This window comes from Poecilia reticulata, linkage group LG16, assembly GCF_000633615.1.
Source record: "Poecilia reticulata strain Guanapo linkage group LG16, Guppy_female_1.0+MT, whole genome shotgun sequence".
Lineage (NCBI taxonomy): Eukaryota > Metazoa > Chordata > Actinopteri > Cyprinodontiformes > Poeciliidae > Poecilia > Poecilia reticulata.
Genome location: NC_024346.1, coordinates 5,236,319 through 5,257,180, shown reverse-complemented (window position 1 = coordinate 5,257,180; position 20,862 = coordinate 5,236,319). Strand labels below are relative to the sequence as shown.

At 38.3% G+C, this 20,862-nt stretch overlaps 1 protein-coding gene across 1 annotated transcript in view; it reads right to left on the bottom strand.

Moving 5' to 3' along the window:
- Positions 1 to 848: 848 nt before the first annotated feature.
- Positions 849 to 20,862, bottom strand: part of agmo (alkylglycerol monooxygenase) — a 77,142-nt gene continuing 57,128 nt past the window's right edge. The window contains exon 13 of the mRNA XM_008430938.2: positions 849 to 1,405. Coding sequence (XP_008429160.1) covers positions 1,325 to 1,405 — 81 coding nt within the window. The 3' untranslated portion in view covers positions 849 to 1,324. The remainder of the gene's footprint in view (positions 1,406 to 20,862) is intronic.

Below are 20,862 nucleotides of genomic sequence, written 5' to 3'. Positions count from 1 at the left end.
GTATTTGAAAAAACAACAGCATTGTATTAATGAGATTTGTGTTAACTCTCATTAAAACAATGAGTTAACACGTCCTCTAGTGGTTCGGGCGGTGAAGCCGCTGTCAAGTGCGCCGAATAAACATGACGGTCTCAACCTGAACTCCGACAGAAACCCTTAAAACTCAACACTGAATCTTCGCAAGTGAGTTGCCATCTCACACGGACAGGGCGACATAATTATATAAACCGAGGAAAAAAGACCTAAAGGTTCTGGTTCGTGACAAGCAGCTGATGTTAGGATCAAAAACCATTCAGTAGATCAATAACAGATTTACTAATGTCTTGTTTTTCAAACAGGGAGCTGGTCGAAAAGGTGCTGGGATTTCATTCTAGTGTTGGCAGAGTTTTGAATCAGCTGCCTGACTGATTTGTAAACACGGTTACAATAATGAAACCTTCTGGAAAATAAAAGTACGAGCCAGTTTTCATGTGTTTCAACAGAAATCCCCACAATTAATTGCATCTCAAAACTGCAAATACGAACGTCAAACTGCTTCAACTTCCTCACAATAACGACTTTTTTTATTCTGCTTTTGAATGAAATGTGAACACTGGAGCCTTTTAAAGACAGGATGCTGGATGAAAAAGAGACTAATGATGGGTGATAACAGCACCATCTGCTGTGGACCATTTGTTACTCCCACACAAGATCTGGAGACTGTGAGGATGAATTCATCTGCTGTTTCAAAATCTAATCAAAGCTGACGAGCCGCAGGCATGAAAGAAAATAAATTGAAAAAATCTAGTGTTGCTTAAGCCTTTGCATAATTTTCCTTTTGTGTAATTTAAGGGATTAAGAAAAGACACAAAGAATTTAAGTACTTTTATTTCAATGAGAAATGGAAAACGGACTGTACATTGTTGAGCATTGATTCTGTTTTAGCTTTGAAATCATCAGCTTCAGTGTGAACAGCACTCATCTGATAAGAGGTATTTGTTGTTTTGTGGCTCATCTGGAAATGTTACGATTGGTCCTTCACTGTGGACTGCAGCACCTATGATAGCAGTGACATTTTAAACATAATACTTCTAAAAATGAATAGTTTTGGCAAAATTATCAGCCTATATTCTCTTTGTTAATAGCTCATTTACATACTTAAGCTTTCGTTATAAACAATCTTGAAGCAGCTGTGCATTAAAAGGTTAAAATCAAGCAGAAGCTGGACCAATTCTGTTTCTTTTTCCTAATAAACTACAACTTAATAGATTGATAGATGAAAACATGCTGAGATGAAATCCTTTGAATCCAGACGTCCTCGTTCTTCCTGGATCTCGTCGGCGTCTCAGTCGTCTTTCTTCTTGATGCTGAGCAGCTGGGAGAAGCTCTGCAGGGCCCAGTAGAGCAGCGAGAGGGAGACAAAGGCCTAAACAAAACCAGCAGAGGGTTAGAGCTGCAGGCGCCGCGCCGTTTCACACCAACACGCGTCTGTGAGGCGCTGAAACCAGAACGATGTCACTCATGACGAACAGGGGATCAATCTATGGAGGATCGAAGGTGGAGATTTAAATCGCTGAAATGTCAGTTAAGAAAAGATACAGAAGAAAAAAAGACAAAAAAAAAAAAAATCTTGTTTTTGTGTCCTTTCTTTGCTGACCTTTTTTAGGGTCTTTAGCTTTTATTTCTCTACGATACGATTTTACAAAAGCTGAAAAAAAAAATTCTGAATGTATAAAAATTTTATTTAACGTTTACATTAAAATTGACTCCATTTATCTCACAGTATTATAAAGGTCTTACATTCAATTGAAAGTAATTTGAGTTTTAATTTTTAACAAATATCTAAAAGCGATACGCAAATTCCATAATACAAAGTAACTACATATATTTTTAAAATGTAAGAACAGCATACTTTTAAAAGTACCAATATTTATCATATTACAGACTAAACCTGCTCAAGCCAATTCATTTATGTCAGTTTTGCTTCACTATCTGCTTCACTATTTACTGACAAAAATCACGAATTACATCCAATAACCTTTCAATCTACAATGTTTGCTACGGTTTATCAAAGAAGTGAAACGGCAGCCATAGAAAGTTTGATTTCTGTCTCGTTTTAGCCATGAACCACAGGTTTAGGGGTTTAGCGGTGCATATAAACTTTGGTTCTGTACAAACCTCAGTTATGGAGCGGCTACGTAACGCGAGTTTGGTGCAACAAGAAAACGAAACAAATGTAGAAAGTTTGGTTTCCATTTTCTTATTTTGATAAACTCAAACATGACTGAAAAACCAACCGTTCTTGTAATTGAGGAAACTCTACGGTACAAAAATACACAATTTGTCTACTGGGAAGATTATATTATTCTTTAAGAACATAACAGTTTATTGAGCAATATCATCAAACATTTTTAGTGTTTAGGCACCTTTATACTTTTTAAATAGTTAATTTTATTTTAAATTTGGTTTAGGATTTAATTACATCTGCTATGTGTTACGGTTATCATTCAATAACTTTGGAACCTGATAAAGACCAGATCTTTTTAAAAATTATTTTTGCAGAGACTGTTGGTGGAAAAACACACACCGTTGAGTATGTTGACATTCAGTTTGTTTTATGTGAATCTGGTTTGGTATTTTACAAAAATAATGAGATTTACTGTAAGGTTTGGGCTGATACTGAGTAAAATTACCACTGCTTCATTACAACTGCATTTAAATGGAAGCGCAACAATTATTTATATTTTAGCTGTTTGTAAAAGCTTGAACTTTTTCTGAAAAATCAGATACATTTCTTATAATCAATGATGCATTTAAAACAAATTGTCAGCTTGAAGACCAGAAATCAGTTGCTGAAAGTCGTGGAGGATGGAAACAAAAGTGCAGAATGAACATTAGTTGTAATTTAGTTGTAGATTCCTTTAGTTGTTTCCTTTTTGTTTATGTATGGAGTAATTTTGGGAACGTGGGAAAGTCGGCAGGTTAGTATTTAGTCACAATATCTGCACATGCAGCTAGCTAACCTGTATTAGCTAGTTTATTTATGCAAGTAGCACACACCACTAATCTCTAGCATTATCATGGGTTTCTAGGTAAAAGAGTGATTGGTACCTCTCTTATATCCAAGCTATATGGGTCTGTTATTGATGATAAATAATTCAGACAGAGGAGAGAGAATATTGCTGAACCAGTTTAGGGTTAGTCTGCAAACACTTGTGGAAGAACGAGTTGCTCTGTGAAAGGATGCCACCTGTGCAATAAGCTCAGTCGTAAAATTTTCTTGCTACTAAATGTTTAACAGTCAACAGAGTGGAAACACCTGGTCAAATCAGTGAGTTTCTGCACAGAGGTTTACATTTCACGTTGTCTTCAGATTAGCTGAAGAACAACGATTTAGCCAGAGATAATCGGTTTAACAGTAGCTGTGTTTTTATTAACCATACAATTAAGCAATTTGAAATTGCCAAAATAAATTTGCTTAATGGAAACAATTTCCAAAAAACCCATGTTTTTTGATCAAATGTTTTATGCTAGGTGTTTTTTGACCATTGAATAAACCTAAATTCAGTCCTAGTTTATTGAGACATTGAGGATGAATTAAATTTACATTTGTTATGATAATTTAAGTTAATCAGGATAAAAATTATTATTTAACGGTTAAAACAGTTATATTAGACACTATGCTAAGGCCCTCTTGTAAATGTGCATAAATAATTGCAGTTGAGCAGTTTTAAAGTTTGGCTATTGACCCTTTGGAGCTACGTCACTTAACCATCCAGGCGCCATGATGGACGTCTGAAGTGAGGGACGGGAGTGTTGAACTGAGCGACTGAAATTGTTTTCCAAAGTCGTTTTTGCCAGTTTATTCATGGCTTCTACTTGTTCAAGTCGAGCTCATTTGCTAATTTGACTGTGAACGTAACACACCTGGTTGTTACAGCAGGATTTCATGAGTCACATGATTAACAGCCAGATGTTACTACTGGCAGAAACGACAAAGAAGACAAGAGGAAGTGGTAGGAGGATTGTTTTTATTTCGTCTTTCTTTTAAGACAATGTGCAGCTGGCTCCATCAGAGCTCTCACAGCATCACACAGGTCATAAAATGTTGTGTAATTCTAACGTGTTGAATCCATAGCATTTCTGTAAAATAGACTACACTTTCCTCAAAATGCCACAAACGTTCACAAGGTTAAGGGGTTTGTTGTTCCAACGCCGGCGTCTCCTCTGATGGCTGCATTATGAACACATGTAACTATTTATATTTGTCGCTGCCATGATTTTTAATGACTTATTGACAGAACAAGCGTATCCACATTTGATTTTAATTTATTTTCTTAATGAATGAAAACACTGCAATTGTGAAACTGTTTTTCTTTGACATTATCAGAATATAAATAAAGATCTGAATCCACAAAAGAAGCAACCATCTTTCACTTTCTCTGCAACATAGAGAGTACCCCTGGCCAGTGGAGGTGCTGTCCTGTCACTACGCTCAGTGTGAGGGATTACTGATACAATGCAAACAATTATCCACTGTCTAGATTGCAGCACAATCAGCAGCTCAATGCAACTGGCTGGACTTCCTTACTGAACTGAATTCAAATGTAGCTGCTGCCTTATGAATCCCTCACATGGGATGTGACTCAAGTTTACATGTGTGTGAAGAGGATGAGCAAGTACTTTTGGAAGTGTTATACATTTTAATACATATGAAAATGCAGAATACGTTTTTATCTTCAAACTGAAACTTTCACATTGCTAAACTGGGAATCCTGGCAGATCTTCAAGCTCTGAACTTTGTTGCATTGCTTTGGTGTGGAAGGCTGAAGATAGACGTTTTATCTGTTGTGGGAATTAGTAAGTATTAAAAACATAAAAAGATACATATTATAGTGATATAAAAAAATGTAACCCTGGTCTACCTGGAAGCTCATATCTGGCTCATGTGTGGTTACAGCAGGTCAGAAAGATAAATTAAAATCTCCTTAATCTCCCATGTCATCACTTTCTTAAAATAATGGCTGAAGTCATTTTAGCCAAAAGTGATTTTGGCAAAAAAAGAAAAAAAAAATCACCACCTCTTTTTGTCCCCCGATATGTTTCAGAAAAAAACGGAAAATCTTTTGGCAAAATACTGAGAGGTCATTACTTTACCAAGGTGACGATACGCTAATGAAAGTTAGAGTGCTTAAAATTAAGACTCAATGAACCAAATTATGTTTTTTACAAATTGCTACGGTTGAACTTTGCTAAGCTTGTGTAAATTGTAGTTTCCTGTTTGAGCGCCCGGTGTGGTCTCCTGCTGCTGTAGCTCATCTGCTTCAAGCTTCAGTGTGTTAGTCTGTTGGCTTTAATGAAGAAATATAAACTCTACAGCACTGAAACAAAGATCACTGCTGAACTATTATATCTATAAACGATTTGGACCTGCCTAAGCTGTCCTGTGATGTAAACAAACTAACCTCAATTAAATAAAAATAACTTCATTTTTGTTTGAATAAAAGCAACTAGATCAAGTACATTATCTAGATGTAGATCAACTAAATCATGTAGATTATCTAGATGTAGATAAACTAGATCAAGTAGAACAGGGGGTCCAAAGTGCGGCCCAGGGGCCGTTTGTGTCCGTTGGACTGACTTTGTGTGGCTCCCAAGTGCAATTAAAAAATAATAAATTTGGCCTGTAGATTCAGATGGAGACTTAAAAATTGTTACCAACAAAATTTGGTAAAATTTTATCTCCAAATTTTAACAAAATGTAAAACTAAGACATTTACTGAAAAGCCAAATTCTTCTTTAAACATGGTTAAATATAGTAAACGGAAAGTGGAAAGTGGAAAGTGACCCAAATCCTGATTTATTCAATTGAGCCAAAAAGAAACTGAAAACTATGTTTTTCTTTTAATACAGCAAACGTGCAAAATTAAAGTAGAACATTCCTGCCAAAAACCTCAGAAATTCTGAGAGTAATTTCAGAAATTTTCTACAGAAAACAATGAGGTTTGTTAGAAAAAAAAATCAAACTGTTACATTAATATCAGAAATTTTCTGGAAAAAACTTGGACATTTCTGAATTTTAAATGTCAAACATTTTAGTTTGAAGATTTTTCTAGAAAATGTCAAAAGAAATCACAAAATTTCTCAGTTTTTGGTGGAAATTTAGTTCTTCCAATGCAACACGCTGTCGTAAAAATCTACAATAAATGTCCAGCTACTTTATTTGCTTGATTTTAGGTTGTTACTATTCTGATGCTACAATTTTGTCAACAACTTTGGACACCACTGATGCAGATAAATTCAGTTTAAAAAATGCTCAGTGTGGCAGCAACTGAGACAAAACAGTGAGACCTGTGAAATGCTGCCGGTCTCAGGATGATGTTAAAAATGTGACTTCAGAGGTTAAGTAGTGGGTCCCGTCTCCTGACACTCTCCCGACCGGGTCACAGGGGTCGCAGCCGTGGGGGACTCCGCTATTCGGAGAAAACGGGGTGAGGGAGGGGCGTCTCTGCCAGAAACAGCCCTCGCCTCCACCCCTCGCTGAGTTCTGGCCCATAAACTGCATCCTACATCTCAGCCCAAGCCAAAAGCAGAACGCTGTCCGTCACAGGAGAAAGAAGGAAAAAAAAAAAAGAGCTATTTTCCTCCTTCTTCTCGGCACGGCAGCTGTTTTTCTGTGAGGGTTTGACGTCTCAGTACCTGCTCTGAGATCAGCCGTCCTGCTGTAAGAAAACAGGAGCGAAATGATCGATGAGCCGCAGAAGCCGAGGGGATTTAGTCGGATTAAAACATGGAGGATTTAGTGACACTGAGCCACATTCACAGGACAAGCTGTAGTTTTAGCATTTATGTAAAAATGTTTTGCAGATGAACTCAAACGGACAGAGAAGTTATTATGGTTTTTTTTTTTATTTAAAAGAAAAAATGATCATTGAATCAAAATGATTTCAAAATGCTTCTGGCACGTAAGCAGAATTTCTTAAATACATTTATTTCTGGTTTTATTTTTTTCTTATCAAAAACATGTAACTTTGCTTTTCCCAAGTAAGACAAATAGACAACGAAACCGAAAATAGACATTAATAGACGTTTAACGTTATTTCAAACACTGAGAAAAAGAAAAAAGTTTCTGACTTATAGTAAAATACCTGCAGCAAAATTTAAAAAACATCTGGCAGCTACTTAGCCGTATATTAGAGATGTTCTTTTTTTTTTTATGTTATGATTGGCAAAGCTAATACGTAACTTTGGCAAAATATTTATAGTATTTTTTTAAATATTTGTATTTTTTATGCACATCAGTTATACTTAACTAATATAGCATAGTATAGGTAAATTAAATAAGGAAACTTCAAAATATGAAATTTTCTGTTTGACAGAAAAAGCTTTATTACTCATATGATCTTTTCTACTGCTATTCAATGCTTAACGTGCATTTTTTACACCTAATTATTATGTTTCTAATCAATTTCAGTATTTTGTAATTCATTTAGACTTAATACAACAAAGATGACAATTTAAAAAAAACAACATGAACTTGTTTTTTACTTTTGCTTCTTCTATTTTCTGCTTTAGAAAAAAGTTATTTTTGCATCACATAGAGGAAGAAAATCAAATTCAAAGGTTTCTCCTGTAAAAATATCTCTCATCTATAATTACTAATCAATAGTTCTCAAATGGACCTGAAAGATGTCAGAGTTAAAGATCGCGACACTTTCGTAAAAAAACTAATGAAATCCACTAAATTCAAGTCAAACATGAGTGGTTAAAAGTCCAAACTTCCTCAAGTCAAAGCAGATGGAAGATTTCCAGAATGACAAGCTGCGCTGTGTCTTTTTTTTTCCCCTTTCTTTTTTGGTGATGGACAACGATGGAGAGAAGAGCGAAAACCTGGCAAAAAAACCACGCAAATCATGTTTCACTCAAACTGGAGAGCAGAACATGACAAGGAGCTTCCACCGAAGCCGCATGCGGAGGGCACCTATTTTTCTTCTGTTCGTCGCTCCTCATTTATCCTCCGCCTGAGCTACGTTTTAATGCGCTCTGAGGAAGTCCATGTGGGACAGATTACATGTGGAAGGAAGCAGGTCTGATCGTCCACAAATAAGCACCGCGATCTTTTCCAAAGAGGAGAGGTCAGCACATCGACTCACACTCACTTGGTTTTGAGCAGAGGGAGGTTAGCGAAGAGTTGTAACGCAAAACGCCTAAAGTATGTGGTTTCTGAAAGAGGTTTCTACAACTCTGCTGACCTGAACTCATCCAGGGAGAGTCTGTGGTCAGAGGCTGCAATGCAGCGCAGAGAAAAAGCTTCAGAGGGAAAGGAAGGATTGGTCGTGTTTATTGATATTATGCTGCAATGTGGGGCAGCTGCCCTGTCGCAATAAGGAATAAATCTATTAATTTCATGATAAATACCAAAAACTGGATGACAAAGTCTTCAGTCTGGTGCTTTAGCTCTTTTTATGAAGGATAATTTTGTTTACTTAGACTCCATAATTCATTTTATTTGTTGTTTCTGTTTGGATATTTAAAATCTCTTCCAGTTTTAGTGTTAAATGTTCATCAAAATTTAAAGTTTACTGATCTTTGACAATGTGTTCTTGGATTATTATCCCATTATTACCATTATATTACTTGAAAATGCTCTGAAAACAATAATACTATCGTTTATCGCAATAACTTCTGGGACAATTTATTGTCCAGCAAAGTTGTTGCCTTGCAAGCAGGAGAGCCAGGATTATAATCCTGAATAGTATTTGATAATCGGAAATTAACATTTTGAAAAGAACATAAACCAAAAATGTTTGTTTTTTTTTCTTCCACTGTTTTGGCCACAATCAATGTTTGAAAAAGACAAAGCTGGAATGGATTGCTCTGCACTAACAAGTCTTGCTGTCCAATCTTTAAAAGGCAACGTCAGATTTGTGAAACCTTTACTGTATTATTAATAAAAAAATAATAAATTCTTTCACTCTACATGTCGCACTGCATCTGTCAGGAAAATAATGTTTAAGCCTCATTTTGTAAGTAAAATAATTAGATCTGCTGCAGGTTTGGCTGGAATTGACGTGAATGCTGCCACTGCTACAAAATAAACATTGTAGCAAATAGGGGTTGCACCAATTAGTCGACTAGTCGATTCTTTTCTCTGCAATGACTTTTTTTCTGGGCCAGTCGACTAGTCGCAATCAGATGACAAAACAGATTTTTCCAAGGAAATGAAAGAAGGTGAAGTAGGTGAGTTCGTCAGAAAGCTCAAATTGTATAAAAATGTAAATAATTTAACAAGGTTTTTTTTATCCCTCAACTATCCCCAACTGATCAGCGTCATGATGCATATTGAAGCTTCCAACCTGGCAGCTTTACGCTCTTATAAAGATATGATTTGACTACATCTGGAAACTAAGTCCAAGCTTCATCCGGAGGGTCTGATAGAGGCGATCTCTGCCGCCGTCTGCATGTCGGTTCAAGAGCCGAACCGACTCTTAAGTCAGCAGAGCTTCCTGCCGCGCATCGGGCGGAAAAGCAGCAGGTCGCTTCGTTGAATTCAACTGTAACCAAACGGGATCCGTTCATAATAAGTTTGGTTTGTGATGTTCCAAAAGCGCCGTTGTGGTCAGTGTGATAATTTGACTCCTATAGGAGTAGCTATCCAGAGATCATCAGCATCAGCCGGTGTTTGGGAAAAAAAAGTCAGACCCGACTTTGTGCAACAAACTTTTCTCCGCTGCTCACGAAGAATGATGTATTTATTGCTTTTAATTCTGCATAATAGACTTAGTAAAAGCGGGAGAAGGGGAGGGGGTGTCAATATTTGCCGTGAAAATAGCTGATAAAGCCTCCAAGTAGTTGTGAAGGGTTTTTGCGCTTACGTAACTATGACGTCACCGCGACTAGTCGATATCGACTCGACTATTATCATGATGTAGTCGACCTTAAAAAATATGTAGTCGTTCAACCTAGTAGCAAATGCTTCACTAAGCTCAGCATACTGGATGCTTGAAACAAACTTTAAATTTGGACTAATTTTAATCACTTGAGGGTTTATACAAAGTGCAGTTCAGTTAATTGTTGGCACAGCAGAAGGAATTTGACACCTTTGATCCCAATGCACACACACTATTCAAACTAGGAGAACTTCAAAAGTTATTTCACTATATCTGCTAGAACTTCATCTTCCACAGAATCCGTTTGTGTTTCTAGAGTGTTTTCAATAGATCTAAACGTGACTAGAGAAGAAACTGTGTGACAGCAGTTTGCTTCAAAATGTTGTTAAAATGTGTTTTTGGTGAACCCATTTTGTCACCTGAACAATAATCGTTACACCGCTAGTGTGGAAAATATTCTCTTCAAATGGATCAAAATGCGGAAAAGGATGGGTTTGCTTTTGAGGTACTTTTTGAAGCTGCATCTAAAGTAACTCAATCCGGCAGCATCCAGTTAATTTGAGCAACGCTGGACGGCGCTGATGAACACAAAGCATCAAGGAGAACCTGCAAACACCCACTTCAGTACCAACAGCAATAAACTTCCAGCCTTCAGTGGGTTAACATCGCAGAACCTCGCTGCTCTCCAGCACAGCTGCACTCGTGATTGAAATGAAAACAAGGCAGAATGGCTGCTGTCAGACATGTGATATATGACCTGCAATGGGATGTTTCCAGAGCTCCCTCTCCATATGGCTGCCTACAGTCCACCAGACCCGGCCTGAACTGAACTGCAAGATAATTCACAATGCACTGCGGAGGTGGGTGGGTGCAGTGGGCTGAATTTGTGGAAATATGAAGTATGTTTCTTAATAGTTCCTGAAAAATGCACTCTTGAGTTTTGATGCACAAAGTTTAAGTGACAGGAAGTGTAAAACCACACAGCAAAAACACAAACACTTACCAAATACTTTAGTTTTTAGTGCAGATATCTTAGAACACTTGAAACAAAACAAAAATAATTTACAAGTAACTTTTTAGCAGGAAACAGGAGCTTGTTTTAAGTCAATAATTCCTTAGTATTGATTTAAAGAAACAGTTGTAGTTCCACCAGCACTTCTTCATAATAGTGTCGTGCTTTGGCCGTTTTCAGCTTGATCAGTTTTATTTTTCTGATCACATGTGACGCTCCGCTCACATTCTTTAACATGGATGGTGTTACTGAGTGAGAAAGACTTGGATTTTCAGCAACAAGTTGTTTTGAAAAGTTAGAGGAAGACCAATGATTTTGTCTTTGAAGAAATTGTGTTTTCTTGACATACTGAGACATTTATTCAGACAGGAAGAGAGTGCAAACCTTTCAGGAGGTAATAGGAAGGCAGAACATTACAATAGAAAAGGAAATTGAACTGGACATTCTGTATTTAAAGGCCAATGCTTTACAAGACCCCAAATCGGACCAGCAGGCTCTGATCAATGCTTCTCTACTCAAAATGACAGAATGGCAGCAGAACCTCAGAAACCAGTTTCAAATATTACAGGAAATCCTGGATGCTCAGAAGCAAAATGTGGAGAAACGGAGATGATTCAGGTCAAAAACTGAGAAACTTTACTGAAAATGGAGAGAAATGAATGTAGTCATTAAAGGAAACGGCCTAAAGCAAAAAGAGCTCCAGAAAAGAGCAGAAAGTTTATGACCATGATATCCATTCACACCACAAGCAAATAATCAAATAATCTGCAAAGCTACACGGGTCATTCCTAACAAAGAAAGCTGACATAACATATGTTAAGTCCACCATAAGTTATTTAAAAGAAGCTCAAAAACGTTCCATTTTTAGCAATGCACAGATGAAAGAAATAATCGCCATAAATTAAATCCTTTTAAAAAGGCTGAGGGGTAATGTGGAAAAGTTTCTGTCAGCCCTGTTCACACACGGAGCGCTTCCTGTGCGTTCATTACGAGCAGATCTACAGCCTGCGCGCCGGGCAGACTCAGGAAGGATACGCTGAGCAGGTTAATGTCCCACCAGAGGCTCCGTGCAGCTCCATCTGAAACGCTGCCATGAGAAATATCGCAGTTACACTCCCACGCGCTCAACGCAGAAAGACGGACATGGGGCGGCCAGACAAAACACATGTTAAACAGCAGTGGCTTCATGTGAAAGTGTAGCAAAACACAGCGCAGTCTGATGGTGTGCCAGTTTAAAATGCTACAGTTGTTTAGATGTTTTTCCTGCTAACATCTGGTATTTGCAGGGGTGTACTTTGTGTCTCTTAGAGGACGGCATGCGGGGGTCAACAACAGCTCAAGCAGATTACCACGCCACATTGAAAACATGAGATAAAAACCCAGAGGACGTCCATTTTCATGCGTCTTGAATTCACTTTGCATCTCATCATCCAGCGGAGATGCCTGGGTGGCGAAACCGAGGTAAAGAAAAGAGCACAGTGTGCTGCAAAAACGCAGAAAGACGACAATGAAACCAAAGAAGATCTGCGAAAAAAAGTATTTCACTCCTAATCAGTTTCTTCTCTTTTGCTTTTAACCAAACTAAATGTTTCAGAAACACATTTCAGTAACGGACAAAGTAATCTGAGCAACCCAGTGATGTGATTCAGTGTTATTGCGTATGGGGGTTGCATTTACAGCACGTTTTAGTTGTTGTTTGTTTTGTTTTGTCTGAAATAAATACATCAATTCAAACTGAATTCAATAAAAAAAAGAAATATCCAAGTCAATCGGTCCCTCTATGAAAACTATTTATGCCTCTTGTTAAATAATGAATGAACTAGTTAAATGGATACAGCTCTGGAAGAAAAACTGCACTGAACCCCATTGAAAACCTCCTGGTTATTCCACCAAATACTGATTTCTGAGTTAAAACATTAGCATGGTTGTTTCTAAATGAATATGAACTTGTTTTTTATGCATCTTTTTTGTTATTTTGACTATTTCTCATTTTCTACACCTGAATACTAAATTTTTGCTTTGAATTTGACAGACATGTCAGTAGTTCAGTTCATGTTACTCAAACATATATCTATAAAGAGTAAAATCAGAGAAACTGATCATGAATTTTTTCCAGAACTGTATTTTTCATTCATTTGGACACAGATTAATTGCTGTCAGATCTGCAGAATCAATAAATCACAGTCAGGCAACATGAAGTAGTTTAATTCAGAAACAATAACTGTCAACCTGATGGAAAGAAAGAAAGTTATCGACATCTATCAGTCTGAAAAGGGAAACAAAGCTAATTTTAAGGCTTTGGGACCCCAGAGAGAGTCATTGTCCACACAGGGAGAAAGCAAGGACCTTTCCCAGAGTAGTTGACTAACCAAAGTTCTCCAAGAACAAATCAATTCCTTATCCAGGAGGTCACAAAGAACCTGGAAAAACATCTAAAGTTCTGACGCTGCAGTTAAAGATGGATTCAACGATAAAGAGGAAAATGAATAAATGGTAGAGGCTCCAAGGCTAAAACCACCATTAACTAAAAGAACACAAGTGTCTCATATTTACCACAAAAAAAAAAAAAACAATTTTTTTTTGCTTCTAAAACACCCAGTTGTTCTTTGATTCATGTTTTTTGGTGTCTGAAATGTAGCAAAAACTTTCAGAATGCAAGTTCACAAATCAGAAGGCACTGCCTCTCACCTAGCAACCTTAGTGAAGCCCAGGCTGTTACCTAGCAACCCCAGTGAAGCCCAGGCCGTTACCTAGCAAACCCAGTGAAGCCCAGGCCGTTACCTAGCAACCTCAGCTGAGTTCCAGCATGTTCTGGACAGGTTGAAAAAGAAAAGTGTTTTGTTATTGACTTAACTTTCAGAAACCACTTGCTGCTTTCTTGTTGGTTGTGCATGTGGCTCTACTTCTGCTTTTCAAAAATGTACGGTTGTATAATTGCAAAAACTTTTTGCAGCCATTTTAATGTGCAAGCATAAATATTGAGTTGGGGACTTGGCCAGCAGCAACCTATCTGGATTTAAAGTGACAAGAGGCTCATTCTGAAAGGAGCCCAACAGGTTTTTCTGTAGATTTAGAGGGACTAATTTACTTAACAATCATGTTTTTGAATTGGCTCCAGGCTGGAAAGAGGAGACATCGCTGAGGTGCGATGCGACTCCAACGACCTGTTAGTGACACATCTTTCCAGACTTCTGCAATCTGTTTGCCGATACAAAAGAACGCTAGCTGACTCAGTTGTTGAAACGTTTGGGGGCCAAATGTTCTTGAAGTCATTTTGTTTTCCTGCCACATGGGTGGCTTTCCAATGAGGCTCTAATCAGCGACAATCGGCTCATCCGTCTCTGTCAGCGCCTGTCAAGGCACTGGCACCGCAACAAAACCGGTAAACAAAAATGAATTGCAAAGTTGCGGTTTATTTGGATAAGACAATGAGTAGGACGTCTGAAAGAGGATCAGAGCTTCTATTTTAAGGTTGGAAGATTAGAAAATAAAGAGATCTGACATTCAGGAGGGCAGAGGGAGCGATCATGAAGCAGAACATTAACTAAGCACAAAGCAGATGAACATCCCACCTTGATTTTTCAGCAAGTGAATATCTGTGGAGAGAGGGGTGAGGGCCTCTGAGTCGAAGAAATCCTCAACAAGGTTTTTTTTGAGGGGGGAGTGTAGCGAACATAGATGAAGGTTGATTTTAACATTTTTGTTCAGTCATTATCCAACTTAAGTGTTTTCAGTCTTTTCATTTATAAAGTTTTTGTTTGAAGCACTTCAAGATCAGATGCCCTCCAAGAAGGTTTGGAAAACTAAGACCTAAAAGTCTTATAATTTACTAGTGGTTACAAACATACAAATATAATAGCAATAAGAAAATATAACAAAAGCCAAAATGAAAAGTAAAAACGTCTGAAAACAAGTTAAATAAGTGTCCAGTAATGGATCCTTCAATGCAATTCAGTATTAACTTCTCAGTCTCACACAAAGGTTTGTCCTTTTCTACCCTGTAAGAAACTCAACATGTAAACGTTCTCGTCTAAACCACTCCTTCATATAAAACAGCTCAGAGCAATGGTTCCCAAACTTCAGAGCTTCCAACCCACAAAATAAAAATGTATGCAGGTCATGACCCCCCAGTCTTGGTTGAGCGTATGCGTTAGCATTTTTATCAAATTAAAAAATGACAATAAAATCAGATTCAACAGCTGGTGTAGTCCCCAACATACTGCTTTCATTTAATTTGAAGTCCTGTTTCAAATGTCAGACATCTTGATGCTTTCTCATCATAATCTTGAATTTTTAGGTCAACATCTGAAGAGGACCGCTTGGTGGGGTCCTGACCTACCGAGGACTTCTAGTGTCTCATTTCTCTCCATCTTTCGGCATTTGATGAGCAAACCTTTAGAAATGGCTGCTAACAGATGTGAAATTATAGAATTGTGCAAGAAGTAAAGCCTCCTTCACAGCCAAGCGCCTAAAAGCTTTGACTGCAGCAAGTGGTAAGTCAACAACAAAACACTTGCCTTTTCCAGCAGCCATTGTACAAACAATACAGCAGTAAAACCAGCTGACCAAACGTGCTGGAGCTCTGCTGTGGCTGCTAGGTGACAGGCTGCGTTCAGCTGGGGTTGCTAGGTGACGGCGCAGTTACCTTTTCCAAATCCTGAGGTTTTGGAAAAGGCTCATTTTCCAGGCACCAAAAAACAGTTGGGTGTTTTTTTTAAGCCTTTTGGACTGAAGAGAAACAAAAAGTATGAAAACATGTTACATTTATTTTATAGCAATTGCTGATGAATGTTGCTTCAACAATGTAGTTAGGATAATTGTTTCATATCTTTGGCTTTTCTCCCTGTTACCCACATCCTATTAAAGGATTCATTTGTCGAAACTTTTCAGTTTCATACATTGCGACTGAAATAAAGGATGGATTTACTTTAAAGGTTTTCAGATACCTTTACCAGGACATGATTTATGGAAAACAAAGTTTTAAAGTTGAGTCGTTATCTTTCTTTTCACTTTGTGCCCGTCAATAGGCTCACATTTTATTCAACTGTTATGATTTGGGTCTGATCTACTTCAACTGATTAATGCTTTCTATTAAATTCTGTTTATTTTACGGTTTTAATTACAAATTATTTTAGCTTTTACAGGCCGACAGGGGGAATGTAGTTGTTTTTCTCCAGTTCTTGTCTAACATTAATCACTTAAAATGTTGCAACACAGGATCTGAAGTCCTTCGGAGTCTGAAGCCCCCCACAGCCCTGCAGATCCTGGCAGCAAGAAGCTTTTTCCAGCTCACTTCAGGCAAGATGCTGCAGCTGGAAACATTGTGAAAAGAAAAGTGGCCAAGCCTGCTCTCAGCAGCATTTTGATAGATTTTCTGCAAATAAAAATTTGCAAAATTCTCAACTGGATATTAATACGTCTTTAATCATTTGCGCTGATTTATAAGCAGCTTCTGCTTTATGTGCATTTCAAAGGAGTTTCCGTCAGGCTCAATCCGCCTGAAGCCATAGCGCCAAAGCTGCGTTGAAAAACTGGACGAATTTTGTGCAAATTAAAGCACAAAAAAAAGGAAGACAAATTAAGAGCAAGTCAGAGTTGGCCATATTAAGACTATAACTCCACAGAAGCCAAACTAAATTAGGTTAGAAAACTCCCAAAAGGCCACTTGCTGCTGGATTTCCGTGGCTCTACCTGGCAAACGGTGTGACAGCATAAACCGAGCGGTTACTCTTTGACGGGCACGAACCCCTGCACGCTGACTGATAATATTTCACACTGTGTGCGTATGCAGAACCACCCCGCTGTTTACTCCAGAACAGTCCGACCCAGCGTTCCTATTTCAGCCCCCCTCTTCCATTCCCATTTTCTCCCTGGGAGGAGATTTCCTTTCCTTTCCATTCCTGTGAGCTCTCAAATGATGTCATGCTCACCGAGTTTCCACAGCTCCAAAGGAGCCTGTTAACCTCAGTGCTGCCTTTTGCTACTATTCACTCCTGCTTTCTAAAAAAAAGGGAGCCCCGGCTAACCTCTCACACCTGAGTTTCAGTGATTGGAAAAGATACGATCAGACAACAGAAACCCAGGCATGATGGAAAAGACAGGGTGGGATTTGGCATTTTTAGAGACGGATGAAGTTGAAGATAAAGTCCTTTGGTGGTGAGGTGCAGCCTTTGTGTTAGGTATGACTTTAATAATATTATTGTGACCTCTGCGTTTGGCTGGGAAGCGTTTATCTTTCCATTTTAAACTGTCAAAGATGGTTCTGGTTTGGAAAAAGGCACAGGGATGAAAAGATGGAAAATCCTGGTTTTAAAATGTTTTTCTTAATAAATATTCTGAAATAAAAAGGATTTCATTGTTTTAATTTTGCTTGCAAAGTGTTTAATTTGCATGAGGTACCATACCACACCATAAACTCTTTGATTGCAAGGAAACAATTCAGTAAATTACAAAAGAACAACAAACAAAAGCCTTCTTAATTATTCTGTTTGGGGAAATCTAACAAAGAAAATACAAGGAAGACAATAAAAGTGGTTATAACTCTCGAAGTTAATTAATGGTTCATCTATTGTTAGCATAAATGTGCAAGTAACACCATCTCTCTCTCTCAACCAAAGACAGGTGTATTTTTTATGAACTCTCCTCGTAAATTGCTGCGGCTTCACTAACAGCCAGTGGTCATTTAAGAGAAAAGGCTCTGAAGTTGCTGCTGAATGCACGGTGTCTGCGCTCGGCTGCGGAGCTTGTTTTCACGTTTCTTCAGGCAAAACCAGGAGCCCACACAGCACACCACCCTGGGTTACATTATTACAACCTGCATGCCACCACATTTACAGACTATCGCAGTAAATGCGCCCTCACACACACCCACTGGCTCGAATTAAAGCAAGAGATTACCATCCAATAAACTACAACGGCTCCACAAACAGATTACCGTCCTGCTACACCCAGTTTCACCTTGATGAATTTACTCGTCACGTTAAATATAAAAATGATCTGGTTTTGTTTTGTTAATGAGGTTTTGAAATTGGTTTGTAGTCGTTCACTTGAGGTTAGAGTCAAACGGGGTCTAAATGTTTTAGCTTGTAGAGCAGTGGTTCTTAATCTTTTTTGAGGTACCGAACCCACCAGTTTAATATGCGCATTCACTGAACCCTTCTGCAGTGATAAATAAAATATGATTCCCCCCCCCCCCAAATTCAAGACATAGCGGTGACCCAACTAGACTAGAGTCTAGTTGGGTCACCCAAAGATCACTAAGTCTTCTTAAAAGGTAGAGTCTCTGAGAACAGTTCTTCAAAATAGTCAGTGTTTTCAGCAAAGTTGATCTGACTGTCCAGGAACGACCCAAGGTATTTAAAATCTGCCACAGTTTCAACAGGTTGGCCATCGAGAGAAACTGGAACCACTTTAAGGTCTTTAAAATGGGTCTAGCTCTACATTCTTGCTCTACATTCTTAAGAGCATGAAACATTTATAATAAAGACTTTGCGGTATTCTGATTTAGTAATGTAATTATATTAGCTGTGTTACCACCCCCACGCCACTAGAGGCAGTAGCAACCCCGAAAAGATGCGACTAAGGAGCAGATTTAGAAGTACACCGAAAGCTACAGAATTTGGTAAAAACTGTGAGCTTTGCTGAAGTAATTAAAGACACAAGTTCAAATCCATGCTGAGAGTGGAGCTCCTTCAATCAGGGCTCCTCCGCAGCTCTGATTGGCGAAGTGACGGCAAAGCGGCGCGTCATCACGACTTTACACAAGTGTGTCTTTACCTCCGTGGCAGAGGCTCCGCCGAACCCCTGAGACCGAATCATCGAACCCCTGGGGTTCGGTCGAACCCAGGTTAAGAACCACTGTTGTAGAGCCAGCTTCATCGGTGCCGATTCTTTTAACTTTCAGAGATCGGTGATTGGCCGATACTTCATAGCTGCCTCAAATGAAAACTGCGGTCTTTAATAATTTAGTGGCTTGAAAAATTGTTTATTACTAGGATTTAATGACTCAAAGCATCACTTAATGATGAAGTGGAAGGAACTTTATAGAAAAAGTCCAAAATATAAAAAATATGGTTAAGACGTAGAAAACATTTTTGCTGCAAGACTTTTGACAATATGTCTACAAATTGGACCCCGAGTATTATGAATAGCTGAATACTTGAGACGCCCTATAAAAACACAAAATTTACCTCATGTATTAATATACACAGTGGAAACTGTCTTGGCAATAAAACAGAAGAAACATTTACAGTCTTCCTCATCTCAGTCCTACAGGAACAGCCAATCAGCAGCTGCATTTCCATTACAAATGTGAAGAAATCTTTGTCTTTAATCTGCTAATGTAAAAAAATAAAATAAAAAATAGTGTTTGCTTTAAATAAGAAATGAAAGTAAAATCAAATGTGAATAAGCTTGTTCACGCAAAAAGTCATTAATAATAATGGCAGCGACAAACGTAAACAGTTATATATTCATATTACAGCCATGGCTCTCGTCTATCAGCCAATCAGAGGAGATGTCAGCCCCGTATCCTTGGGAGCTGCTACATTTGTGGTGTTTTGGGGAAACTAGTCAGCGATTTTACAGAAGAGATTCAACTCATTTGAATGTCACATTCTGTGGTGGAGCCAGATGCACATTGTCTGAAAAAACTAAACAAAAACAATCCATCCTCCTGTCACTTCCTGTCGTCTTCTTTGTCATTTCTGCCAGTAGTAACATCCAGCTGTTGATCGTGTGACTCGTGATGCAAAAAAAAAAAGGTTTCCATTGCAGTTTTGTGAAATTTGTCTATTTTAATATGGCTGAAAAACCATCTCATTCTGTGTAGAAACTTTTTTATCAAAAAAACTTGTTTGTTGTTTTTGTTTCTTTTAATTGAAGCGTTTCCATTAAGCAAATTTATTTTCATAATTTAAATTTGCACAGTTTTATGGTTAATGGAATCACAGGTTGTCGAGGACAATAAATGGCACAGCTGGATTGGCTGCTTTGTAAATGCCAGCCAATCGGATTGAGCCCAGGTAGTTCAGCTCCCCAAGCTGCATTTTTAAAAAGAATAATTTAGATATTTACTTCAAAACATCCACCAACCCAGTGGTAAATAATAACATTTTCCTCATAAGTTGGAGAATGGTTCCAGAACTGTGAATACTGAATTCCAACTATAAATGTCTTTACATGCACGGAGATATGTAAAAAAAAAACAACTTTCTGAACAAATTTCTTTCTGAACTTTGACTGGGCCATTGCAACAGATGGATGGGTCTTCATATAAATCATGATTAGCTCCCACTCAGTTTAACTTCTAGGATTTTTCTGAATGCATCTCCAGCCATTCCCTGCTGACGAAAAGCGTCCCCACCACATGATGCTGCCACCAAAATGTCTCACTATGGCAGCACTTCTCAGCTGCGGTCTTCAGGGAAAACGGCCCTGCATGTTTTAGATGCGTCTCTGTTCCAGAGCACCTGATTCAAATAACTGCATGACCTCCTCTGCTTGCACCAAGTGCTGCAGAAGCCTGTTAATCACCCACTTATTGAAGTGATGTGTTTGGCAGGAGACATGAATCCCTCAGACATGCAGGGCAATGATCTCTGAGGCGCACTGCACTGTGGGAAGGGTGCAGTGTTAGTTTTCCCCACATTTGAGTTTTGTATTTGGGCCAAAAGGTTTAATGTTCGTCTCATCTGATCATTTGACGAGTCAAATACTAGGATTAAGGTAAACTGCAAGCGGGACCCTCTTCTTCTTTCATCATCAGCTTCATTCTTGCTTCTCTTCCATAAATGCAAGTTAGTCTGGTGGATTCTGCTCTAAGGTATCTGCAGGCATCGTGAGTCAAATTTAAGACCCTTTTTAATACCATCTTGACTCAAACTGAAGTCTGAAAAGATATAAATGCAGAGAAAGGTTGGGGGATTCTGCTGTCACAGCAAAAACGGTGACATTTCGTTGGGTTTCAGTTTGGCAGTATTT